This window comes from Pseudopodoces humilis, chromosome 7 (assembly GCF_049639895.1).
Source record: "Pseudopodoces humilis isolate 2021_Gansu_Grassland_sample_001 chromosome 7, ASM4963989v1, whole genome shotgun sequence".
NCBI lineage: Eukaryota > Metazoa > Chordata > Aves > Passeriformes > Paridae > Pseudopodoces > Pseudopodoces humilis.
Genome location: NC_142206.1, coordinates 34,066,252 through 34,094,014, shown reverse-complemented (window position 1 = coordinate 34,094,014; position 27,763 = coordinate 34,066,252). Strand labels below are relative to the sequence as shown.

The 27,763-nt window shown below is 37.9% G+C and overlaps 1 protein-coding gene across 7 annotated transcripts in view; it reads left to right on the top strand.

Moving 5' to 3' along the window:
- STXBP6 (syntaxin binding protein 6) overlaps positions 1-27,763 on the top strand; it is a 99,165-nt gene that overhangs the window by 24,301 nt on the left and 47,101 nt on the right. For 5 of the 7 annotated variants that reach the window (XM_005520321.3, XM_088058321.1, XM_088058318.1 and 2 more), the window contains exon 2: positions 14,890-15,075. In XM_005520321.3, the coding sequence (XP_005520378.1) occupies positions 14,922-15,075 (154 nt within the window). In that variant the 5' untranslated portion in view covers positions 14,890-14,921. Of the gene's footprint in view, positions 1-14,889; positions 15,076-27,763 lie in introns of those variants that run through there. The other 2 variants (XM_088058322.1, XM_088058323.1) reach the window with 2 other exon arrangements.

Below are 27,763 nucleotides of genomic sequence, written 5' to 3'. Positions count from 1 at the left end.
TGCATAGTTTTATTTCCACTTTAGGGTGTGATTTCTATGGGAGTTCTAATTTTTCAAAGTTTCTTGTATATACATTAAGGTGTCTTAGATGCATAGATATTGAGGAAGAAGACTTATCCTAAGACTTTTGGAGCATGAACAATTATGCTTGTCCTTGGCAATGCTGTTGGGGCACAAGAATGAACTGCTTCCCATGTCTTTCTGTCATTCCCTTATCTAGCCAGCCCCTGGCATAGCTGTAGTCCAGTGTGGTAAAGCCCAGTCCTGAATTTCACCACACACACACTCACCCTCCATAGTAGGACCTGGGGGGACCACCTTCAGTGCTTCTGAGTGGAGGGGCTTGGCTTCCACTAGCACATGAGTTTCTGCAGTAAAAGAAACAAGCAATTTGGGTTCTGAAGCAACAGCTTTGTTTTGTTTCGACACTGCATGTCTAAAAAAAATCAGTAAAAAAAAATCTTAGGTGAAAGTCAAGGTTTGGCATTCTGTAAATTAAGTTCAATGTTGGAGAGAGAACAGAGGGAGCAGCTTTTATGCAGGTATTCTCATGAATCTCTGAAAACTAGTCAGGGATTCTGCTGCCTTCTTCCACTACTCAATTTCATGTCCATTGCTAGAGAAGAATGAAGTGTCTCTCCTGTCTGGGTTTGGATCTTTTGTGGCTGGTGTGTTTTGCTCATGTCCTTAGGAGAAACCTAATTTTCCTGGCTGCAAACATCTATGAGTGCACTCAGATGGGAGAACTGTACCTTTTCACACAGTCTCAACCTAGAGGTCAGTTTGAAGGAGAACTAAGAATTATTTTCATATTCTTATACCTGTATGAAAAACATGGAAGTGGGGATATGTATCCTTTTCACCTGCCCAAAAGAGATGTTTTGGAGTAGAATTCATTTTAAGTCAATAGCTTTGAACAATGAGTTTACTTTTTCTACTTGGATATCACTAAGTGAGGATAACGTTCAGTGAATTCTCCACTTTGCAATTCCTTTTCTTGGAAAGGGCAAGTTATTTATTAAACAAAATATTATAATAACTGTGCACAGACTTAGTCACTGAACTGTCCACTACCACTGTTTCACTTCTTGTTCACAGAATAAACTCTGACAATAAATGCCAGTTACAGGAATTGCAACATATTGTGTCAGTGTGTGATAGAAGTAGAGTTGCTCAAGTGTTCTGTAGAAAGTCTTCTCATTTTAAAGTGCAGTTAAAAAGCATCAGACCGAAGCATATAATGCATACCCCTACATATCCTTGACCATGTCTGTAATGCTGCATCAAGTAATTCTAATCTTCCTCATCTCCCCTGGGTAGTCTAAAGATTCAGCCTTCTTTACTGCTATTTTCTACCGTTGTCTTTTTCATTGTTGGGCTGAGTCTCTCTGCCAAAGAGTGTAGAAAACTAAAGTCACCAGTGAGGTGCTGGTAGGGCATGCAGGGCATCACAATTGAGATACGGTGTGAAGTCAACAGGATAAGTAATGAGAGACAGCCTACACACCCTGTATTTCCCCCTGTCCCATTTTGGTTGCAAGATGTCATAGCAAGCTCTTGCATTTTGTCAGTGGAAGCCATTTCTAGGCACATGAAGGACAAGAAGATGAGTAGTATGAGCCAAGGTGGTAAATAATGCTTGACAAATCTACCTTCCCTGATGAAACATCTTCCTCAGTTCAAGAGGGGAGACTTGTGGAGGCTGACCAAAATGACAAGATATATACTCCCAGTGCAATGTATTTCTCTTCTGATGCCATCATAGCATTTTGAGAAGTGGGGCTTTGTTCCTCCACTTTTTACCATCATTTATACTCTGTTTCTTCTGGAAGAGTTTGGGTTCTTTATGCTCTGATAGGAGATGGCTGTGTTTTGTCTGGAATGCAGAGACATCTTTGTTCATTGCTTGTGGTAGAAATAGTTCATTACTGTGTCACTTGCCAAATGCTTCTAAATCAAGGGCCTCATGTGCTTGGAGTTGTACTTTATTTTTACTGGTATTTCAGTAGGTCTTCTCTGTGTCCCATCCCTTCTTCACTGGAAGCTGGGATTGCTCTTAAGTTTCATGAGTGTACCCATACTGTTTTGACAAACATGTATTTGTTTCACCTGCATCTTACCTTTCTTGTACCTGTGCTCATGCTGCCTATCTGGATAGCTAGTCCTTTAAGGCAGATGTAGTGAGCTTTTTGTTTATTATGGACTTCATGTTGGCAAAGTGCTGTTTTCAACAAGCCACAACAAGTGCTGTGGATCAACAAGCCACAGAAATGAGCCTTAATTGTCAGTTTCTCAAAGTACGTTGTTTGTCTTAATAACTTCTTATATACCTTAAACATGCAAACATATTTTAGATGTTGGAAGTTGTAAATGTGTATTGTGAATTTAAAGCCACCTATGTAAGTTTTTAAGCTTCTTTGCCTGTCCTATTAGCTGTTATGAAATGAATATGTTTGAAGTAAATTGTTAGAGTGATTAAGCCTAATGAATGGCCAAGTATCAGGTTATAAAGTCATACTTATTTACCTACTGACAGTGTGAAATGAAAAGTAAAGGTTAAAGTGAAGCTTGATTGAATCATTCATGTTATTAGATTTACTGTTCTCCTTTAATGTAGATGATTTCTAGATTGGTGATTTTGAGGAGTTACAAGTCTGGAGATAATGCTACTGATACCTTTTATGAATTTTACACTTTTTGATGTTACCGTGTCTGCAAAATAAACGAAAGGAGAAACCTATAGCAAAAAGACCATTTGATTTAACGTAAGATGTGCTTATAAAATTTTCTGGGTGCTGTATGTAAGCAGTTAATTACTGAATTATGGAATCGCTTTTAACTACTTACGTTGATAGTTGGATTGCAAAGGCAAAGTAGTTTAATAGTTTTTAATGAAGTATGGTGTTAGGATTAGTAGAGGTTTTGGGTCCTGTTGAGTAAAGAAAATTAGAAGATAAAAACTGCAGAGGTGTCTATAAGTTCATTGTAACAGGGCATATCATTGTCTCTGAGATGAGTTTAGGATTCAGAAATAATAATGTTTAAGAATGTAATTTTAGGGCTTGGTTCTAAAGGAATGAGCAGAGATGAGGGTAAGGTTTGAAGAATGAATTAACCCAGTGAACTGTAGATTACTGCCAAGAGTAGTGCGTATTCCTCCCACAGTCTCACTGTGTTGATACTAATGTGCAGCTGCAAATTTTAGGATAGGCTGAGTGTTCTAATGAATCAGGAAAATACTGGGAGATGAAGGATGTTGATACCTTCACTTGGTAACATCCCACAATTTATCTGGCATAAGCCGCTACTGAAAAGCTTCCTTTGGTTGAAGACAGGACTAGATTTATTTCTCTGTGAAGCAGTATTCCTGTCTGTAACTGGAAATTTCTGTCCTTGAACAAATGTACGAATTGCTACTATTGTGTAGTGGTGGTTAGGTTTTGCACAAGTGGAGGATTTTCATAAGGCTGTTTATGCTACAAAAAGAATGATTTGAGATAAACACATCTGTATCTACATGAATTTGTTTTCTAAGCTGCACGCCACAACCAGGGCTGTGTGGCTGTCAGTTGTTTTCCCCTCTGTTGTATTCAGATGACTTAGTTAAAGATGGAATATATTTCTTCCTGTTGTTGGTGCAGAATGTATTTGTGGAATAAAGATCATAATTCTGTATGGAATATGTGCTTGTTCTTTTGGTTGGATGCCATTTTATCTAGGGGTGTGGCCATGTAAAATATGTGGGTTGTGTGAAGTTGATTTTGGCACAGAATTGTTGCAGAGGATTTGTTGCTGTTCTTGTTGTCAGTTACTATACATACGAATTTGATAGGGGAAAATTAAAAATGCCACTCAATATAAAAATGCATATTTATCAATCAAGCGTGCATTTGGTGCTAAAATGACCTGTTCATATGCCTGTGAAGATATATTGAGAGATGATCTTATTTCAGGGTCCATAGTGGTGCCTCCTCTTCAGAGACAGCATAAATTATTCGTTGTAGAAGTTGTGGTTGACATTAAAAGTTGGAAGGGTGTCTGATATACTGAGCTGGGGTCTTCTGGGATTTGTCTAAAGGAAGACATACATTGTATATTTTGTCATGTTTTTTGTTTGTTGTTTGTTTTGGGATTTTAAACAGCCCTCTTACTTTGGCACGTGAAATGGGCTATAAATCTAAGTTCTGTGTGCAGTAAGCAAGGAATCACTCAAATATATGAAGAGAATGATATAGGGGGTTTGTGTTGTATTGTCCTGCCATGTCCCTGTTCCCTAGACAGGTTGCTTCTTACACAAATGTGGGTGTTACTCCTTGGTCCATCTTCTTGTGCTCTCCTACTGTATTGTCACAGTTTCAGGAATGCAAAACAGACGTGATTCTCCAAATGTTTTCACTTCAAATAAAGGTATTCCAGCCTCTCTCTTTCTTGGCAAAATATAAAAACACAAAATAGAAATACACTGGAACGGTCTGCCTGGGGAGGTGGTGGAGTCACCATCCCTGGATGTGTTTAAAAAAAGACACTCAGTGCCATGGTTTAGTTGAGGTATTAGGGCATCAGTTGGACTCAGTCTTGAAGGGCTCTTCCAACCTAGTGATTCTGTGAAATAGAGAAGGATGTTTTTTGTTTGCTTGGGCTATCTAGGTTACCATAATTCTTTCATCCTTCACTGTGCTTAGTTACACTCTTGTTCTCAGAATTTAATGTAGAAGTGCAAAATGTCACTGTTTTACAGGTATCCCATACATTGTTTTATACCACACTGATCTGTAGGAGACACTAATCTAAAACCTAATGGTTTGTCCGGATCCATAAACCTTATGCAATCTTCCCCCATCCTCAAGAAGTTACTACTTGTTCCCTGAAAGGAGTGCAGAGGGGAAAGTGGTATTTTATTTATTTTTTTATTTTTATTTTGAAAGAAGACTGTCTTGTTCCAAACAGGCTATCGCTTGGCAAAATTTCTGCATTACCATCTCCATGTTTGATGGAAACTTTCTAGCTATTGAAATAGAACAATTCTGCCCCACAGATCACTGATTGCAAATTACTATGAAGATAAATGAGAACTTACTTGAGAGAAGCCAATAGTTTCCTTTCTAGGTTTTTCTCAGCTTTCTCTGAGACTGAACAGGTCAGTCATTAAAAAAATAGCCAACCAACCAACCAAAACCAAAAACCCCCTCAAAAAACAAAACACGCCCACAAAACCCCATAAATTTCTAACGTACGGGGTGTATTTGCAGTCATGGTTTTCTTAACTGGATTCTGTCCAGAGAGCAGAGCTAAGCTATTCAACATAGTTGGGGCTAGTAGCTGTGGATGACATTTTTAATAATTTCTGAGGTGGTAACATCCCTTGAACAAAACACTGGATCAGACCATTTTATTTTTGTTTGTAATTTCTTAAGTTTGCAGAACACTCTGCAATTTTGGAAGCTTTGTTGAACTTGCCCATTTTGAAGTGAGTGATGCTTGTAACTACTGGAAGATTCTTGGAAATAAGTATGCAGCATGTCAGAAATGTGTTCAGGTTGTGTTATTTGCCAAAAAAGAAAACTGTATTTATTTATCTGCTGCAGAGTATCAGGACACTGCCAACAGATGGTTTACTACTTTTGCATAGTGCTTGTTTTCCATCAAGAAAAACATTCATGTAGTAGTTCATAGAGGTGTGTCTGCTCTTACAGAGATTTAATATCCCCAGAACTGCATATATTTCATTCTTAAAAGCATTATGCATTCTGCTAGTAAGTTATTCTTCTTAGGCATTTGGAGTAATTGAAAAAATCCCCACTATATACCGGGGAATGTTGATTCACCATGGGTGGATGAAATACAATGCTTTAATACCTTGATGTTACATTTTATTGTCTTCTCCCATTGTATTACTATGCTTCTGTACTTTTCCCCAGCATTAAAGTAATATAAAGGAACTTTTTTTTTTTTCTGATGTGGGTGTTGCAGGTTACAGTTTAGAAAATTGAAAATACTTAGCCTGAGGGACCTGTCTTTGTTCCCTCCTTCTCTTTTGGGGTATTTAATTTAATGGATGACTGTACGGTGCAGAAATTTGCCATTTGTACCAACATCAGTTATGTGACGAGGAATGGAAATGGAACTGGGAGGATTTGTAAAACCTGATTTTAGAGCATACTGAATTATACTAGTTGGAGAATGCAAGTGTCAAGAGTACTACGTGCCAGCTGCTAGCTCAAACAGTTTTGTGGGTTTTTATTTTTTCTTTCTTTAAAACACCTTCAGCTGATACTGTAGGAAAAACCTGTCTCTCTGGCAACCTGTACACTAAATTATGACTCAAATTAATGTGCTTTTTCAATTTACAGTACTTAATAAGTCAGAATCAGGTTCCTGTGAGACGTCTTGACAGAGCAGGTGATGCGAGTTAGCGTGTTGAAGTTATGGGTGCAATACTGGAGTAATAGCATTGTATCATGTTTTGTATATTCCTATAGGCAACAGTTCTGATAGCAGTGTAACAGAGCCTGACTTAACCTGACATTTTGCTACCCCTCTGTTTAATCCAACCAATAATGGAGTCAGTATCAAGAAATTTTATACTGTCTTGAGCCCCATTTGTTCTTATCAAGGAGAATCCCCATCTGAACTCCTGTTTTTGCACTTTTTAGTAAGTTTGGTTCTTTGCAGCAAGTTTTGATTTTGAAAAATTCTCTCTAGCTTGGCTCCATGCCATGTGTCCAGTCAGTAATTTCAATATTTGATGAAAGTACATAACATTTTGGGTTTTCTCTTTAAAGTGCAATTTCATGATCCTTGTAAAGTAACACTGCTGGGAGCCCAGGGGAGTCCTAATCTTATCACCTGCACTTCATTCCCATGTGCTGACACACAGCTGTGGAGTACAGTGTATCAGGGAGCCTGATCTGAGTAAAACCGAAACTAATCACTATTTTTTTAAAGATAGCCTAAAACTGGATTAATTCTCATCTAGTTCTCTGCACTACCACAGAAGTGTTTATGCTGTCATAAGGAAGAGAAGCACAAAAAGAAATCAATTTCTCCCAGTACAAGTGCTCGGGGTGGTCATAAGTTAAAAGAGAAACAACACAAACTGCTGAAAGAAATTGTACATGCTCTAAGCTACAGCCCTTCCAATTAGTTTCCCTTTCCTTGAGGAACATGGCTGCTCATTCTCACCAGTATCCTTTGATTTCATATTTTTAGGGATTTTTCTTTGCCAAAATATGGACAAATGATTGAACAAGCAGCAATAGCTCAAATGCAACTTTAAACCAGTTGTTTGGGTTTGTGTTAAAGTATTAGGCCTCATGAATAAGGTTGGAACTGCTTTAATGATGCCTCTGATGCGGTCTCATGTGATAGTCACATTGGGTTAACTAAGGAAATTAGATTCACTTGAAGCATAAGATATAGGAACACAGAAATTATTTAGAAGTGTATTCTGGTATTCTGACAGAGGCTGTGTTAGGTCTCAAGCAATTTTAACTGTCCAAAGTGATGGCACATAGAATGTACCTCCTGACTTCTGGTGGGTGTCAATCTAGAGAACTGCAAGTGTTAAAAGACAGAATTGGACTGTAAAACTATTAAACAGTAAAACAGTAGGAGTGTACTTAAAGCAGCAAGTACAAAAATCCTCTGTCAAGTTGGAATAATTAGTTATTCATATGTCAAATGTAGGGTTTTTTTTTTCCCTCAGAAAGATTGAAGGGCGTGGTAGATGTTGAACTGAAGCTCTTGTGTTTTGCTGACTCTGTAGCTGTGTAAGTAGTATTCACTCCTTAAAGGAATCTCTAGGTCTTAGTTGGTGGGAGCCCATAAGGGTCACTAAGGTCAACTCCTTGCTCCTCACAGGACTACCTGAAACTAAACCATATGATGAGGGCATTGTCCAGATGCTCCTCGAAGTCTGACAGGCTTGGTGAGGTGACCACTTACTTGGGGAGCCTGTTTCAAAGACCAGACAAATAGTCCTTTCAGTTGACTCTGGTGCCATCAATGGAGATGTGAGTCCAGACTTGGGGATTGCATTTCAGGAAAGATGTAGGCTAATGGGGAAAAGTCTAGAGAGGTGAGGTGTTAGGAGAAAGAAATCTGTGAGGAATGGCAGAAGAAACTGTGACAGTCCCTCCTGCAAAAGAAAGTCTAAGGTGGAGTGAAATAACTGGTCAGAAGACCTAAACATTTCCGAAAGGTCATAAGAATTAAGCTTACCTCTTAAGACTATGATTTGCAATGTTGTTATGCAAAAGTAGTAGTTCTTACTGCTGTGATTGGGACAATGTCCTGAGGGCAAATTTCTGCAAATGCAAATCTGGTCTCTCTGTGGCTTTGTTAAAGTATCTAGCAGTTTCTAAATTTCTTGGTGAAATCTGAGTGATTCAAAATGTTCCGGATTGGAAAGGGTGACTCCAGGACAGTCTTCCCAAGAAGTTCTTGACTGACTTTAAGTAAACAGTTTTGTAGATTGGGTGGTGCTGTTTAATGTGGTGTTATCCATCTTTATTTTCAAATTCTTGCATTCTGAAAATAATAATGACTTTCAGATTTCCTTACAAGGAGAACCTGAGTGGGTCTCCAGCTGTTGCTCTTCACCCAGGAAGACCTGAAGAGGGCTGTGCCACCTCTACAAAGATGCCTTTGCCTCCCTAGGGCAACTCCCAGAAACATTTCCAGCTTTTCATACCAGTTCCAGGGGAGGGAACATTTAGGGAACACTGCTGCTTTTGGCAGTTAAGAAAATGCTGGAAGAAACAGTGTCCGCTGATTCTTGCATTATTATTTTATGAATTTCTTATTAATATAGTCTTGATCCAGAATGCTATGAAAACATAAGAAGAAATTAATTCTAATTTGCTGCAGTTCTTGAATGTGCAAGTTTTCTTGCACACCTATCTAAAATAATGTACTAACAGTCTGCAGATATTCACACACAGAATCGCAGTACAAAAATGTTATGTCTTATATTTGAGTTGGATTTTCCCAGATTGCAGTATTCTCGGTTCACTTCAGTATTACATCCTTATTGTGAGCTGGGATCAATGATACTGTTTACTAGGATATTGCCTTCTAGATCTGGAATTGCTGTTTTCAGAACAAGAAAAAGCTTTATGACCTGGAATAGATAGTAACCCATCTCCTTAATATGTCTCTAGTGCTTTCTTATGCCGTCTCCTACTTAATTTTCTGTACAGTTTGGAGACAGTTTAGGGGCACAGTCTCAAAAGAGCCGAGTGAGACTCCATCTTCTGCTTTTGCTGCATCTGCCTTGAGGAAGTACAGGTATTATTTACCATGTTGCTGTATGTATGTATTTCACTCAGCAGAGTGTGGGAAGGAAATCAGCTGCTCTGTCTTCCAGATGAAAGTGGGACTGGTTCTCACTTGCCCATTTGTGGGATTTCTGTGATGTCCCTAATAATCTGTCTTTGTAAGGAGACATTTGGGTATTTTGCAGGGTGATGGAGGAAGGTGTACAAAACTTTTTTCTAAGGAATTGTGTTACAGATGAAATAAATGTACCTTCCCTTTTTTGCATCCCTTTTTACTGCTTGTTTATAAATACATGTTCCGTTCAGAGCTCTTTTTCTCTTTAAATCTGTAGGTCCATGCAATTTGCACTAAATTCAAATCACATTCCCTTGTAATGAAGGGTTATAGGAATTGCTCAGGGCCTCAGGTCAAGAGAAGTGTCAAGCATTAAAGTATTCACTGCTTCTGTCTGACTGTAAGATCCTATAACTGTGCACTTCTCTCCTATTTTTCTTTTCTTTGACCAAAAAAGGTCACATGTTCTCAGTCCACACAGTATGGTAGCCAGTATAGTCTTTCCTGTTTCTTTTGCTTATTCTAGGAGCTTTTGAGAGATTCAGTGATTCAAACAAGGCTTCTTCAAAGTTTCAGTAAACAATGCTGCTAAATTCCCATAATCAAACAATGTCTTGGTTAAAAACAAAGTTAAGACTTGCATTTCACACGTACAGTAAATTCTGCCACATGTTGGTCTTGGATTAGGTTGGCTACAATATAAAGCTTCACTTAAAAGACAGAAAGAAATTACTTCTTAGCATGTAAGATTCAAGTTTTGTAATTAGGACCTGCTTCTCTCTGAAGTCTGCTTATGTTCTGTTCAGCTCAAGTGGGCAGTTTATTTTGTAATTACATATGGAAGTGAAAACACATTTCTTGATTCTAGTTTGAACTACTACAAATAGAGTTCAAATTTTATAATTTTCATATTTTGGAAGTAATACATTATTCAAATGAACCAGTCTTAGCTGGGAGGTTATTTGGAAAAATAAATTGGAAATGCGACAGCCTACAAATAACTCTGGAAAATGATTGAGTTTTTTCCCAGTAAATACTTCTAGAAGTCCTAAACCCATATTAGTAGGAAGTAACAGAATTTTTCAGGCTGCTGTAGTGGCTGCTGCTATTGTCCTAATTTAAATAAATATCTTTCAAGCAAAATTAGGTTGACAGAAGATTATCTGATTTATTTTTATGTTCAAGCATTTTAAAGATTTTACTTCAACTGTTTCAGAATAAGGTTAATCTACTGATTTGATCCTTGTTTGCAGAGCTAATTAAACTTGGTTTTATTCCTCTAGGATATAGTTACGCTTAATAAATGTATGGCAAACCAACTTTTAGTACTTGTATGTTCTAATACTTGTTCTTTAAACATTTATAAATTGGTTGCCTTGTGTTTTAAATTATTTTTTGCTTTTTCCAGACTTGTACTAGCTATTTTTTTGAGATGACAGCAAATACAGGATTTTGATGACCTGTAATATTCAAAGTAGTTTAAACTCTTCCAGCAAGTAAATACCAGGCAACTATCACAATAGCAAAAGCTCTTCTTTTGGCAACAGTGGCTTGCAATGATTTCCTAAAGTAGATGTCATCTTTGAGGATAGTGGCTTTATTAAAAGCAGATTTGTGTGCTTGCTAGAGTTACTGTTCCAAGAATAGTTGGTTGCTCAGATGATTTCACACTGCAGGCAGCATTTCAGTGGTTAGCCTGTCCTGTGAGCCCATCCCTGTTCATGATTAAACTAAAGAACCTTCAAAACAGCAAGGTTTAGCATACTGAACATTTTTTCCTTTTCTTGGAAACTGTTATGTCCTTTTCCATCTCTTGCTTTGTATTGTAACTTACTTCTTTTTGAATTTTGCATGCAGAGGATTAGTTTCCCAGTTCTTTCTGCATACCTATACCCTTAACAAATACTGTATATTTCTTTTTCCCCACTTATCTGCATAGAGTCCTATGAATCATGTGGGTGTAAAGATAAATCAGCCATTTTCTGGCTATGTGGCTGAAAACAGTCTGAGGTTCTGGATGACTAGAAAACTGTCCAGTTCTTTTTTGTTATTGAACATGTGGGGTCCATTAAGGATTAATCTTAATTATCTTGATTTTATTTAATCTTCTTTTTAAGAAATTGCCTTTAATTGCTGTCCCCTCACCTACTTGTAGAGGAATAGTCAGCTGTTGATAGGGGGAGTTTTTAGTGACAGAAATACAAGGGAGAAGAACTGTAGTAGAGAAAGATGTGAGATGCAAATGAGCAGCGCATTGCAGGCACTTTTTCAAATCCACACAGGAATCTTCCCTCTGTTTGTTTTGTGTGCTGGGGGCACAGTGTAAATGCTGACATCCTGTTCCATAATGCTATAATAGATGGAGTGAAAAATTGCAGAAGAAAAATGGCGTCTTTGTTTAACCAAAAGCATCATTATTATAATTTGAATTGAAGTAAATATGTGGAACAAAGCACGTGAGGTAGGAAATGTGGTCTCTTTCTGGACTCTGAGATTTACTGGAATATTTACACTTCCCTTACCTCAGAGGGGTTAATGTTACAAGCAGTAATGCACTGTCTCAGAGTGCTCACAGATCCTCCGATAGTTTCTTAAAGGCATTTTATTTTGTATTTCAGTACAAATGGGAGGAAGAAGTTTGTGTTCCAGTGCATGAGTTCATATGGGCCTTGAGTGGAAACTGCTGATGATTTGAATTTGTCCTGGAATGTATACCAAGAGAAAACATTGTTTTGCAAAGAAATGTGCATATACAACATGAAGTTGGGCATGTACAGGCAGTGGTTTGGGTTTTTTATTTTTAATGAAAAATGTTCCTTTGAGTCTTTTTTTTTTTCTTTTTTTAAGTAAATCTGCTAGAGATTGCATTATCTCCACTTGTGAAAACAAGGAGCATTGGAAGGCTTTACTTACTTAAAGGTCTTTTGCATACATTTACTAGTACATAGGGACAAGGCTGCTTATTTGAATTCAGCTGCTGATTTTTTGACATGTGAAAAACAACTTCATCTAAACTATATTGACATCTCAATCTCAGAAGTCTATTTGTATAAAGGCACAGTTAGTTACTTTCTTCTTTAAATAAATAGGCTTCTGTGGTTTGAGTTAGTGTCAGTTTTCGCATCAGATTTGGCAGCTGTGTCAAGTACACACTGTGTTAGATTAATTGTTTGAATATGGCCTCTGAAGCTGTTATCAGCCCAAGTTCTGGGAACAGAAGGATCCAAATCACTGAAGCCAGGAGTCCACACTGTACTGGGAGGTTCAGTCACAGTCCAGGTATCTACTGTGTCTGTGTACAGCTTCTGGCAGATGTACACAAAACCAGCTTAATGCCAAAGCCAGTAGCAGCATGCAGCAATAAACTACTAACATTTTATGATACTGTAGGTAAGAAAAACATGCATCTTTTCTTAATCCAGGAAGCCTTTGCATCCCTGAGTGATCTTTGAAGTCATATTCTGTTTTACAGTCTGTGACCATTAAGAAAATGTCTGAAAACATCTGTTCAGCAGCTCAGTTGCAGAATTAACTGCATCAGATCGCTGCAATCTGGAAAGCACTTTTTCAGTTGAATGTCACTTGAGTGTATTTTAACCTGACAGTGTTTCTGTGTGTTTTCCCAGAAAGCTATTCATTGAAAATTCTCTAGGCACATGAAGAGATCTGTCTCAGTCAGGAGGAGGTCTGTGTGTTTAAATCCATAGTCGTTAACAATGGCCTTGAATTAAAAAAAAAGAAAAAAAAATAAATTTAACCCAAAAGCTAGTTGCAATGTCCCAACAGTTTAAACTCTGGTATGATGTACTCTGCAAATATTTCTGTAATGCAGGAGAAGAGAGAAGTATGTAATGAATGCGAAAACAACACATGTTCTTTCACAACTTTTTTTTAAGTAGCTACCATGTAAGTTCATTCTTAAAGATAGGTAACTAAAATGTTGAGAGTTATGAGATCGCACCTTGTCAAGAGCTATACATTCTTTGTCCCTTTGAAACTGGTCTGGATTTTTCTTTTGATGGAGACAATTTCTAAATGCAATTTGCTTCTGTAAAGGTTCATGTAAAATGACCTGATGCTAAAACAAATCAGGATTTGAATACCTCTCTGTTGGTTAACTGAGGTATACTGTTACAGGTTATTTTGGCACAGAATTCTGTTTGCATCCCAAACTTAGCAGATGGCGAATTCAGTTTGGACTAAGTTACGCTGTCTCACATGCACTTCTTTTTAAATTTTCCCATCTTTTTAAGATAAGGGAATGTCATAAATAGTGACAACAAACGCTGAGACTGAGTGTTAAGACAATTAGTTTGCTGGTAGTATGCACACAAAAAATAAGGGATCCATGACTCTCTTAGTTTCATAATCTAATTTTACTGTAGTTTGTTTTCATTTATTTTAAACTATGACAAATATCAAATGATCCCTCAGGCAGAATTATCAGGTAGTTCAGGCCTGAGAGTACAATCATCTTCATACTAAGAAAGCTAAGGATGTCAAAAAGATCTGTCAGCTTGAAAGTCTTAGTAATACAGAAATGTGTAAATTTATGTGCATTGGAGTGTCATTATATTGGAGCAATTAAAGGTGTCATTCAGCAGTTTCCATGAATGGGGCCTGTGTATTTATTACAGGATGTCAGTGCAGAACTAATTGGAGTTACAGCTTACACAAAGAACCTGTTAATGTCCCCTCTGAGTTCTCCCTCCTTTAGGCTTTTCTGTAAGCTGTGGTGAGGTTTGTTTTTTGGGATATGCATGACTAAGCAGCTTCCCTCCTCCCTCCCTGTTCTCTACAATAATTTTTTCCTCTGCGAATGTCTCTCCTGAGACAAATGTCTCTCCTAAGTCAACTGTGCTGTTTGGTTACAAAACACGTTGAGGAACTGACCTGGGTCAAAATTGCATAGCGCAAAAGCAGAGGTGTGGTTTTGTCGGTGTTGACCCCAATGGTGTCTCTGACACAGTTTCCTGTGCAGTTGCCCAGTCAGTAATTCCAGAGTTGAGGGGATGAGGTGCTAAAGCTGCAAGAGGTGCAAGAGCTGTGCAGTCAAGTGCTGTCAACCAGGAGCAGTGCTCCTGAAGGAACAGTCTCACCAAGTCCGAAGCTTTCTGTCTTCTGTGAACGTGACTTCCTGCATGCCCGCACAACCACAGTGCTCCTTCCCTGTGCCCTTGCAGTGCTTTCCCTGTGTATGTGGGACGCAGATCTGAGTTTCCCTCAGTTATCAGAGGGGGAATTAATGAAGCTTTTGTGCTGCATGAAGCTAGTGTTTTCTGAGATGTTGCAACATACTGAAGTGCTAGTGCTTCTGCCCAAAATAAGCTAAGCTAGTATAAGTAAATTTAAGAAGTGTGGAGAGCAACTTCAGTGAAGACACTTAAATGCTTTGACAGTTCTGCCTTTAAGAATATGGACTTATTTTCTAAATTCTTTGAGGCATTAAAAACTCTCTTTGAAGGTCAGAGTTTTTAATGCCCAAGTAAGTTAAGTGGACTTGGATACAACTTAAGCATTTCTAATAGTGTTTTGTATTTATGATTTTATTTTTAGAGAGCATCAGTCTGCTATACCTGTGATCTACAATGAATGCCAAATCTGCAATAAGCAAAGAGATTTTTGCCCCACATGATGAAAGGATGCTGGGAGCTGTTCAAGTGAAAAGAAGAACAAAAAAAAAGATTCCTTTTCTAGCTACTGGGGGTCAGGGTGAATATTTAACATACATCTGCCTGTCAGGTAAGTTTAATGACTTTTGACATCCAGTTATTTGTTTAGGTTTATCATTGATTAACTGATTAGCTGTTGCCTGTAGCTATAAGGAGCTGGGTGATTCCAGTCTTCATAATGCAATGAGAGAATTATAGCACTTACACCTTTTGTCTTGAGGAACCATGTGCTCTAGGCTATTTATATTTATATCCTATAATAAATTGAACAGGTGGTTTCATTTTTTAAAAACCTCTAGGTGTTTGTTCTCTCACAGCACAGCTGCAGAGTATGAGCAAACAGAATAGATGGTAATGGTCTTTCCTTAGATTGAGATACTTCTTAGAAGGATGAACTTTTCAAGACATTAAAGTGATGAACAATATAGTTTTTCTATGTAATGTTTCAATGTCTGCCAACTGAGTGTGTGTGAATATCTTTGGTATTTTAGGGTGATTTAGTCACGTACATTTTTAGGCATATCAGTTGTTCCCTTTGCATCTTGCTGGAAGCACAAGTAGTGGCCAGAAGTAATGTTCTATGACTCTCAGAAAAGTACAGTTATTTTTGGACTAAATGGAAGAGTTTTGTGGACACTCTCAAATTCTGGTGTTTTTTTTTAAATAATGCTAAAACTTTCAAAGCATAGGAGGTAAAACTCAGTGACTCTGCTCCTGTTCTAGCACATCATGCATCTGCCCAAAAAATGTACATTTACTGAATGTTATTGGATGAGATGTTATTTAGATACATATGTACAAATACTTAGGTTAAAATAGAAGCTGCAGAGGAAATGCACATGCATACTGAGGTCAGTGAGACAAAACAGAAGACTTTTCATTTACAGCTGAATATTTTGCTTGTCATTATAGGATCATAGAATATCCCGAGTTGGAGGTGACCCACAAGGATCATCATGGCCAGCTCCTGGCCCTGCATTTTGGTAAACCCAAAAATGGCACCATATGTCTGAAAGCATTTCCAAATGCTTTGTGAACTCTGCCAGGCTAGGTGCTGTGACAAGTTCCCTGGTGGGGCCTGTTCAAGGGTTTGAGCACCCTCTGAATAAAGAACCATTTTCTGATATCCAGCCTAATCCTTCTCTTAGAGTTTCATGCTGTTTCCTCAGGCCCTGTCAGTGGTCATGAGAGTGAAAAGATCAATGTGTGATGCTCTGCTTCCCCTCCTGAGGAAGCTGTAGACCACAGTGGGGTCTTTCCTCAGTCTCCCATTTTCTAGGCTGAACAAGCCAAGTGACCTCAGCCATTCTCCCCACATACAGAGCTTCAAGGAAGGATTTAAAAATCAATTCCCTTCGGCTGTTCCGTAGACTTGTGGTTGGGATACCATATTTGGATGTAATAATTGCATGCCTCAGTCTTTTCAAGGTGCAGAGAAAACTAATCTAGGCCTCTCAGTTCTTAAAGAAATGTTCAAATCACTGATGCTTTTAAGCAAAACTAAATTCTTCTATTGGCAGTCATATTTTTCAAATGTCAGTCCAGATTTTTTTCTAAGTCTTGTAAAGAACAACCATGTTCTAGGTCTGTGCCATAAGTTTTGGGATACACAGGTGTTTGATACCCATGTTCATGATTAAAGGTTAGAGATGTCATCTATGCTTACATTTTTCTGCAGCCTAACTATTCAGTACGTAGGGGTTTTTTTGGGTTGTTTTTTTTTAAATTGCCGTTCTGTATAACTTAGCCTTCCTTCAACTCCCCCATCCTATATTCATATGTATCAGTCAACATGGATTTTAAGACAGTGAATGGTCTTGAATGTGTTTATTGTTTTGCTGTCACAGCATATTATGAGTAAGGAAGAAATAGTGGATGTCCTGACTTAAGCAGAGTTTGTCACTTATGATAAGGAGAGGCATTCAGGATCTAAATAAAATTACTTTGAGGCACACACTGAAAAGCTGCATATTGATATTGCAAGAACTCTCACATGTGGCTCACTATTGATGTGGTTTTGCACAGGTCTGAAACCAGGTTTTAATCACATACATTGATAGTTTATATTATGAGAATACAGTATGATTGATTGGTAATATCAGTAGGCAACAAGTAGGGAGGGTACTGCCTGGCTGTGTTTGTCACATTCCAGTCTGATCAGAAAGATTATGCAATTCAGTAGGGTCAAGTGCAATTAGTTATTTAATTTGGAATCATCAAAGCCACAAAACTAGGCATTGGAGAGCAAGTGTTTCTGCCACTCTGTTTAAAAGAAATTGTGACGAGGTTAAACTGTAATTTTCGCTTATTCTTGATGGCTGTGAAGCAATAATGGTTTTAGTTGCAGCAAGAAGTAGTTATAGAAGAAGTTTCTGTTTAGTAAAGCTGAGTTAATGTGAGTGTAGCAATTTAGCTGTGCCCCCAACTGTCCAAGATGGACTGTATCTTGGGACAACAGAATATACTTAATTACCTTCCTTTTTTGATGTAATGTGTACAGTGAAGCAGACACAATGGTGGCTAGCTCTGGATTTGTATTTATATTTCACGCAACACATGCTTTAGTGCTGTGTTGCAACCTCTTCCCTGGAAATGCCTTTACCAGCCTTTGACTCTTGTCCCATTTTTGCCAGGTTTGTTATGTATCAGGTAAAGTGACTGGACTATCTGTCTCTGCGTTCATAGTTTTCTTGGACTAAATCAGCTTGACCTTTGCTAAAAGGAATTTGATAATTTACTCTTTAGAACAGAATTTGTCAGTTGAAAGAATAGAAACTGACTCCTCATATCCTCAAGGAATACAAATATTTGGGAATGTAAAGCATTTGGGATGCTTTACATTCCCAAATATCAGTTTCATCAAAGTTACAGTACAGAAAATGAAACATCAGTCGCTGTGATGGCTACTTCTGCTTACTGCTTACACTGTAACTGAGAAATTACACAAATTGTTATATGAGAGTTAAATATGTTCCTTTCAGCATGAACTGAAGTTTGGTGTTGAAAATGAATCCCATCGTAGTTCTCATCTGTTTGAGTTTCTGAAAGCATGGATAGAGATGCTGAGCAGGGAGAATGCCCTTATGCCTCAGAGATGGGACAGTGAACCATTGAAAGAATCAAATATTGAGCAGAGCGAGATGGGAGAGTAAGGCAGATTCTTCCTTAATACTGGTATTTGAAGTATGTACTGGGTTTTTTTATTTTACAACATTGAATACTGAGTTGGTTAGAAATAAACATTAATGCTTGAAAGAGGTATACTTAAAGCCTTTAATCTGAACCTAGAGACAGATTAAATTAAGAAAGCAGTAGCAAGACTGCATGACAGCCTAGTGGAAACCAAGCATCTGGGTTACCTGCAGCTTTCTAGCCTAGTGTTGGAGCTAGCCAAGTTAAACTGGCAAACAGAGCCAAGACAGATCTTCAAGGAGTTATTTAGTTGAAGAACAGCTAGGAAGGAGTAGACAGATGGGAAACACAGAGGTGGGGTGGCTGTAGGCAGAGCAGAGAAAATGAACACAGGGATTTTTTGTAATGTATAAGAGGATTTAACACAGAGAAAAGACAAGAAATTCAAAGCTGAAAGTGGATATTTGTCACCTCCTCCACACTAGCAGACCTAGTGAGAGTTATTGGATCAGGTCTAAGTTTTAATTTCGTCACCATTGTCTTATGTAATTGAAACATAAAGGTTTTAAATAGTTCTTAGCCTTATTTAGAATTCTGAATTAAGTGTAAAATACTTAAACTGTCACTTCAGAAATATAGGTCACTGGCCTGCTTGCTTGTGCAGAATTCTTTGTGTGTTATTTCTTTGACACTATCATGACATTTTTAAAATAACTTATGTTATTTTAAAAGACTTTTAATGTCATAATGCATTGGAAATATTCTAGTTTGTATGGATGGATGTTGTGTTGACCTTTCAGGATTAAATATCTATTGCAGTTGTGGTGAACTGAATGAAGCAGGTAGTTCCTTTTGAACCTGAATTCTTGTGTGTCATAGCACTCAGGTCAGTTGCACCAGTGTTTCTAGTCCTGCTGAAAACCTTGAGATGAGAGTGTAAAGCTAAAGTTCTTTAAAACCAAGAGTGAATCATTTTCCCGCTGTGGTTGTGACTTTTAATAGTGTTCTTTCTTTGCCATCTCCAAATGAAGTTAACGCTGTCAGTTCAGGGCTCTTTTTGAACAGCTTTGATGCGGAAGTACAATTTATCAAGAATGGTGCTAGAAAAGCCAAAAGGAAATGCAAAGAAATCATAAGAAATAATATACAAAAATGAGGTGCACATGCAGAGGGAGAGCATGTTGTGCTTTTTCCCTTCTTTAAAAGTTAACCTTATTGACCATATCAAAAGATAGGGAGTCAATAACATGCAAAGCTTTTTGCATTTACCGCAATAAACTCTTGGCTTTTGGTTTGTTTTTTTTTAACTTCTGTTTCTAAGTGCACAGACAGAGACTTGATTTATGTGATTAAATAGTTCTCTGGATATTCTCATTTGTACCCTTGCAGCTAATACCTAACCACACCACTTAGTTACACTTGCAGCATGAGCTTTTGTACTTGGATATATCAGCTGTAAGGCCATGGTGTCATGAAATTGTTTTTCCAAATACAAATTTGTTGTTCCTTCTATAGTGGCTGCTTATGGAATAGAATGTTGCCCAGGAATGACCTATATTTCATGCTGCTTTTCTTTCTTCACTATCTTATCTTGGTAATGGCATCCTTAAGGTGAAGGTTTAATCATTCATGTATCTGTAGGGCAAATAATGTCTTGCTTGTCTTGCTGTGTGCTCAATGACCTATATTTACTGCTTTAAACTGGCCATAAGTTGGATAATGGAAAGCACTGATGTTTTTCAAATTGACACACAGCATGATTGCATTCATGTACTGTATTATGTGTGTCTAAATACATATTTATTAAATGTACACATACTGCGTATAGCTTCTAGTGCTAATGTTAAGCTGTCAAAATATAATTGCCTTCATCTACTTATAATAAATTATTGTGATACTGAATGTAGTTCTTAACCAAGACTCTTTCCCATTTCTTTGTAAGAACATACTTCTGGTATTTTAACTCCAGGGTTCCCATATGGAGTTTTACAAGGTCAAATATCAGTTGCTCATAATGATAATAAATTTCAAATTCCATTTTATAGAAGAAATTTTAAAATCTTATGTTAAGGGTCTTTGAAAAACAAAGCTGGTGCATTTTGAGTGGAAGTGAGATTAACCTTTTCTTCTTCATTATTGATCTTTCTGTATTTATTGAAATAGAAGAGGGAAAATGATGAGCTGCTTTGGAGAGTAGGATGCATTTATTGGTTGTATTCTTAATATATCTTGGTGCTCTGATCCCTCCTGATTTTGAGTTGTCCAACATAATGTAACCAGTCCTTTTCCACAAGAATTTTGTGTAGGAGAGCATCTTGTTACAGCAAAGCTACAGAATTATGTATTTGAAAGCATTTAGTCTTAAGATGGGTGTGTTTTGGTTTGGTTTTTTTTTGTTGTTTTGTTTTTGGTTTTGGGTTTTTTTCCTCTTCTGCGGGTGGAGGAGGAATATGTGTGCTTCTGTGCATCCTCCCAGTACCCTACTTGATCTTATTCACGTGCAGGAAGTATTTTCTAAATTGCAAGCTGAAGATGTGCAGTTATGTCTGCTGTTCAGCGCTTTTTTCTTTCTCTTTTTTTTTCAAATCCTTCAGAATAGAATTGTAGCAGATTGATAAAGCATAACAGTTTACTGTGCATCAGTGGTGTTCCCCAGAGCTCAGCATTGCACCCAGTCCTGATTAATATCTTTATTTAAGATCTGGATGATGGGATCAGGTGCATCCTCAGACAGATTACAGCAGCACCAGATTGGGTGGGAATGTTGATCATCTAGAGGGCAGGAAGGCTCTGCAGAGGGATCTGGGCAGACTGGATCGATGGGCCAAGGCCAGTGGTACGAGATTCAACAAAGTGCTAGGTCCTGTACTTGGAGCACAGGAACCCCAGACAGCACTAGAGGCTGGAGACAGAGCGCTGGGAAGGTGTTGAGTGGAGAAGGATCTAGGAGTGCTGGCCAACATCTGGACGAGCATGTTCCGGTGTGTCCCCAGGTGGCCAAGAGGGCCAGTGGCATCCAAGTCTGTATCAGCAATAGTGTGGGCAGCAGGACCAGGGCAGTGACTGTCCCCTGTCCTCCACATTGGTGAGGTCGCACCTCAAGTCCTGTGTTCAGTTCTGGGCCTGTCACTGCCAGTAAGACACTGAGGTGCTGGAGCATGTCCAGAGGAGGGTAGCAAAGCTAGTGAAAGCTCTAGAGGGTAATTCCTACAAGAAGCAGCTGAGGGAATTGGGGTTTTTAACTGGGAGAAAAGGATACTGAGGGCAGTTGTTACTGCTCTCTGCAACCAACTGAAAGGAGGTTGTAACAAGGGGGAAGTCAGCCTCTTCTCCCAGACAACCAGTGGTAAGACAAGAAAATGGCCTCAAGCTGTGCCAGGGAGGTTCAGGCTGGACATCAGGAGGAACATCTTCACAGAGTGGGTTCTTAAACACTGGAATGGACTGCTCAGGGTGGTGGTGGAGTTACCATCCCTGGAGGTGTTCAAGAGAAATGACTGGATGTGGTGCTTAGTGCCATGACATAGCTGACATGGTGATGTTCAGTCAAAGGTTGGACTTAATGATCTGGAGTGCTCTCCAGTCTAAATGATTCTGTGACTCTGTGAGCACTTCCAGCTTTTTAAAATGATGCGTCAGTACACAGAGTTTCTGTTACTAATGTTGCTTTCAATTCTATTCAGACTTGATCTCTTGAAATTGCTTTTCCTTCCACCTCAACCAGACACAAACTGCTTGGAAAGATTTCCAAAATCTCAAATGAGATATCATGGAAAAATAAGAAAGGAAAAAACATGAGCAAAACAAAGACATTGAAAACTTAGGGGAGATGTGAGGCATAAGATCTGTTTATTCAGTCATATGTAAATTTGCAGTAATTAAAGGAATAAATTCAGTATTCATAAATACAAAGCCAGGTTTGATGCAGCAAGTTTCTATGCATGAAGCAAATTGGTTGTAAAACTGTAGACTGGAAGTTGTACACTGGGAGCTGCTTGTTGCCCGATTCATCATAAAGGCAGCTCAAGGAGATTAGTAGTTGGACTTTGTGGCCTTTTTCATGGAGGTATGCAAAAATTACTACACAAAGTAGTTATGTTGCAGACCCCCTCACTCCCCTCCATGTTCAGAAGAGAATAGGGGCTCTGTAGAGCTTTATCCATTTATTGTAAGTACTTGTGCTGGATAGATTTGTATTCCTCAAGAGCTGGCAGTACCTTACTTCAGCGGCAATGATGTATTTCAGTGCCGTGTTTTGCCCAGAACATGGCAGATGCTTGCATCAAGTTTAGTGCCAGGTTAAAATGTTTGAATGTCATGATGTCTTTGGAAACAGTTTGTTCATTCTTTGTCCAAGTGAGGCTTTTGGCAGGGTTTGTTGCTGTCTTGTATGTGATAAAAATGCAGAACTGTGAAGTAAGGCTCTACTTAACAAAATTCCATGGTAGCTCTCCCTTTAGGTTGGAGTACCATACACATAAGATGTATGTGAATATCCCCTAATTTCTAGCTCTGGCAGAAGCTATTATTGTGGTACCATAACAGATAAAACTGCTGTGCCTTGCTTTGCAACAGGATTCATTCTGAACAGTTTTCTCAGTTTTTCTAGTGCTGGAGCATAGTATGTATAATACCCTGACTCACTGCATTATGCATTGTTGAACTTGAATCATACTGGGCAGAAAACATCTGGAATGTTCCCTTGACATTGCATTTCAGAAAGCATTTCTGTTGATTGCTGTATAGTTCTGCTCTTAGAAGTAATATCATCTTGTGAACAAAACCAGAGGTTCTCTTTCTCCCTGACCAGTGCTTACTGTATTACAAACTCCTTTAGTAGATAAACATCAGATTAAAATCTTATCCTTTTATAGTACTCCAAGCTGTATGAGTCAAATCCTGTAAGTTTTCACCATATATCTGGCCTTTAAATACTGTACTATCAAATAATTTTCACTGCAGAGCAGCACATAAGAAGTACTTAGCAAAGGAACTGCTAAGCTGATTAGAATACTACATCAAGCTTCTCTATCATTACGTAGATTTTATTGTTGCCTTGACAAAGAAAAAGATGAATAATGTAGTTCTGATTTCTAAATGTTTTCTGTTTGGGGCTTTAATCTGTAAATAATCCTTTTAAAGCAGGTTAAATTGAAAAATGACATATCAGAACTGATGCTTGATTTTCTGGTGTGTTTTGCCTGTATTTCCCCCAGTTTATGCAAACTGCTGCCACAGGAGCTCATATGCCAATCAAGTAGCAAGACACCTGAAAAACACATCAGGGAGGGAATTAATTAATAAATTAAGTCAGTCTGGTCTTCCATCACCGTTACAGTATCTGAACGATTCAGGCTATTGCAATAAAAACAAGCTCATATTCTCATGTATACATGTATGTGTGCTACTATGAACAGGTGCTCTGCATTTACAGCAGGCATTGTTTTTCCTCCAGCCTACTTACATTTAGATTTTTAGTAACTTGCTTTTGTACTCTGATTATGCATATCCTAACAAGAAGGAAAAAACAACATACGAAGGGTGGGGAGGCTGAGAGAATATAAACTCTGCAAAGTTTTGTTGGCCTTGTATCAGGGAGGAGCCTACCCATTTAGCCCAAGTTAAAACAATCTCTAGTAACTGTTTAGCTGGAACAACTTCATAGAGAAAGTCTGGCACGCCCAGTCAGCTGCTTTTCTGTTCATTAGAGCTCAGCAGCACACAGTAACTCTCAGTAGTCTCAGGGAATGACAAAGTTAAAACCCTACAAATTCTCTAATGTTACTGTTTTAAAGAAAACTTCATTTGGGTGAAACTTTGAGGGGCTGAGTCTGAGAAAACTATAACATTGTGGAACATACTTGTCAGGCAGCGAAGCATCTTTAGCCCCTAATTCTAAATAGTTGTTGGAAAATTACTTTAAGTATTTCCTTCTCCTTTCATATTGTCTACTTAGACCTGTCTTCAGAGGACAGGCTCAGCTGGAAGGGAAGCTGCAACATAAATGTCTTGCTGGATGAAATAACTAGTAAATGCTTTTCGTGGATAATATATCAGCCCCTGCTGTGTTAGTTTTCTTAAATCTGTGCCTCATGTCACTGTGAAACACAGTAGTAATGGCAAGAACAGTTTTCTGTGAGTGGATCAATGACTTGGAAGAAAACAGAACTGTTAAAAGAACATTCTCTGACTTCTAGCAAGAGAAGTGTTTACAACATGTATTTAAAGCATTGACACAAAGTATGCTTTTTCTGAGTGAGGCAAAAAATTGGAAGCTGAAATAAAAGCTTTCAACCTCCAATCATTATATTTATTCAATTGCATTAATGACAATTGCTATGATTGCTAAAGAAAACCTGGCTGTTGAAGTATCTGGGAATATCTAAAGTTGTCTAAAATACTATCTGGGAAGATTTTAGGCACCTGAAATTTTCTTGTATTTGCTTCAAAAGAAAACATCCAGGTAGAGAACTCTTCTAAGTTCTGGAATAATTTCTCTTCTGCTTTATTTTTGTACTGACATATCATGATTTCTTTTAAGAATAGTTTTGTTAGGTTTAGCACACATAAGTTTGCCATACAAATACATAATCCTTCAGCTGTACCATTTGAGGGAATGCTGTTTTTTTGCCTGGTGTTCAATCTGTAATAAAAGGTAGTTGGGGAACAAAAGAACAAAAATTGTCTTTTACTGTGGGGAACATAAAATGGGTTGAGGAGATGCTTTGAAATTTTTTAGGAACTGGGAAAAGGGAGGGTTTTTACAGTGGCATTAGGAAGAGTCTAAACTGATAAACCACTGTATGTATTGACTGATAAAACCATTAATGTTTTATTCATTTTGACTCCTAAATCAATTTTTTTTTTAATTTAAATTAAAAAATATGTTTTCCTGTCGTCTCCTGTTTTCCCCTGACCCCTGTGTTGTACTTGGAAGTATTGAATCACATAATCATTTAGGCTGGAAAAGATCTCTAAGATCATTGAGTCCAACTTTGACCAGTCATCACCTCGTAGCTAAACTGTAGCACTAAGTACCATGTCCTGTCATTTTTTCACACCTCCAGGGATATGTTCTGTCATCTGTGTTCATATCATTTTTAACCAAAAGTGAGGTTTGTGTTCTAGCTAGAACCTGATGTAGCCTAAAATAATTTTGTTCATAGGTCAAATAGCTTTTGTTCTGGCCAGGGAGAAGGGTTAGGACGGGAAGAGCAGAACACAAAGAATCAGCATGTGCAACTACACAAGCTGGTTGAACCATACACTCCTCTTGCCTCTAATGACATATTGGAGCATGATGTTGCCATTTTGCAAGTTAGGGCTTTCAGTCTGTACTGAGATACTGTGAGGACTAAAATACGTAATGGTTGTGAGCATTTGTGATCCTTGTGATGAGAAACAACGTTTCATTAAAGGCTCTAATTGCCTTTTAAATATAATAAAAATATTTCCTTGTTCAATTGTTTTTCAGTCCTTACGTTACACTAATCAGAGAATGGCAGAACAGCCCAAGTTGAAAGGAGCCTTAAAATAATTATCTGGTGCAGCCTTATATGTTAAATAATAAACTAAAAAAAACCCAGTCTGTAATGAGGCACTGGTGTTGTTTAGGCAGTCTGCTGGAATTATCCAGAGCAGCAGCCTAAACAAGTAGAAATGGTGTCAAGTATAGTTATAGTATAATAGTTTTAACCATTCATTTTGTTAGGTAGCACAGTCTCGGAGTGAATGACCAGAGGTGTACTACTGCTTTGGATTCAGAATTTAATGATGTGTAGAAGATCTTGTAAAAATTACATATATCTGTGACAATCTACTGCTCTGCTTTTTCTATTTAGTTTATCCATAACCCATGGTTTCTCACTGTTTCAGCTCAGTCACTTCTTTAAAGGATTTCATATGGTTGTCAGGTCCTGCTTAATATGGACCTGATCAAACAGTATTTCTTTTTATCCTTTTGCTTTTTTTCTCTCTTTAAAAAACACCTGCATAATTTAGGGCAATCAGCTTGGTTTTATGATGTATTTCCCCTTTTTGCATATCTGTAATGTCTATATAAGTGGGAAAGACGTTTGAAATACCCTTTTTCTGTGAGTAGCTCCTATTATAAAACAAATCAATTGTGGACAACTTCTTTTAGTCTTCTGATTTGTAGTAGTTTTACTTTGGCAAGGTTTCTGTTTGTTACTTCTACTTCTAATATTCCCTTTTCTTTATGATTAATTAATTGTAATATTTAGCCATGGCTATTGCTTCTTGGAGAAGTTTCAGTCACTAAACATAGTTGCTTCACTTCAAGTTAATTCTTGTTTTAATTTTGCGCACTTCCTTCCTGAATGTGAATATTCGCTAGTAACAAGCCATTGTCCACTTGGCACTATTTCTGCTTAACTCAATCTCCAGCTGTCCAGCTCTGTGCAAGAATCTATCCTTTATTGAAGCAAAACATAACACTAATCCTCCTTTGCTTATGCCAACTTCTTCTGTTCCTAATACACACTAGTAATGTTGCTGATTGTTAACCACATATGATTATTTCATCCCCTTATATCTTCCTGCTCTTTTTAAAGAATCCACTTTCTGGCTTTTCCATCTTGCAGTCAAGCTCTTAATTTTCAATACCTCATCTGCTCTTTCGGACCATATTTTTGTTTTTCTTTGTTTTTCCTTTTGTTTCTAGAATCCTGCTGCAGCTGTAAACCCAGGCTTCCGCTATGCCATTTCCGTGAAAATTTGATATGCTATCACTTGGCTTCATTCCAGGTTTAGGAGGAATCACTTGGAGTACATAATTCCTATTTCTTCTTTTCCCTGAACACTTTGTCTGCACATAAGTTGGATGTTTGATGTTTCTGGCAGGTTTTGTGAACTCCATGCTTTGTTAGTCGTTGTCTAATAGGAGATCAAGAGGTATTCAGTTGATTTGTGTAATAATTGATTAAAGCAGTCCTAGGGGTTGCTTGTATCTCTGTGCAGGAAGCTTCCACATCTAACAGAAGGGCAGAGGAACTGTTCCTAAAAAATTGTTAGATTTTTTTTGGCCACAGAACTAGGTTTTAGAACTGTTTGAAAAAAGTAAGAAGCTCACAGAATAGTGAAGAAATAATGATTACTAGAGCAGCCTTGTAGAGCTGTATTTTTGTCTGTTAATGAATGTTCATTAGGACACATTTGTAGGGATGGAACACTGGAAGCAACTATGTTGCCTTCTTTAAAATGTTTGGTGTTCATTGGTAAACTCCTGTGATAGCTAATTGTGCTCTGCTTCCTTTCCACCTGCTCAAGTGTATTACTCCTTCCCTCTAGGAAAGTTTTTTGGCTTTACTGTTCATGCTTCATTCTTTTTTGCCTATTAATCCCAATGAAAAGAGAATTTACAGCCGCCTCTTCAGCTTTTTTTGTCCTCCACAAATACTGTCACATAAAACATATAGTCTATTACATTGTCCATGTGTTGAGACTTAAGTAAACATGAGGGGGAGGAATACAATTGATTTCAACACATATACCTTCATATGTTTTGAAATTAGCTTTGGATCTAGTTCCTCTATTTGCTATAAGTTTTCTCACAGCATTTCTTGCCAAAGAATAGTTAAAAATTCAGTAATATGGTGACTTAATTT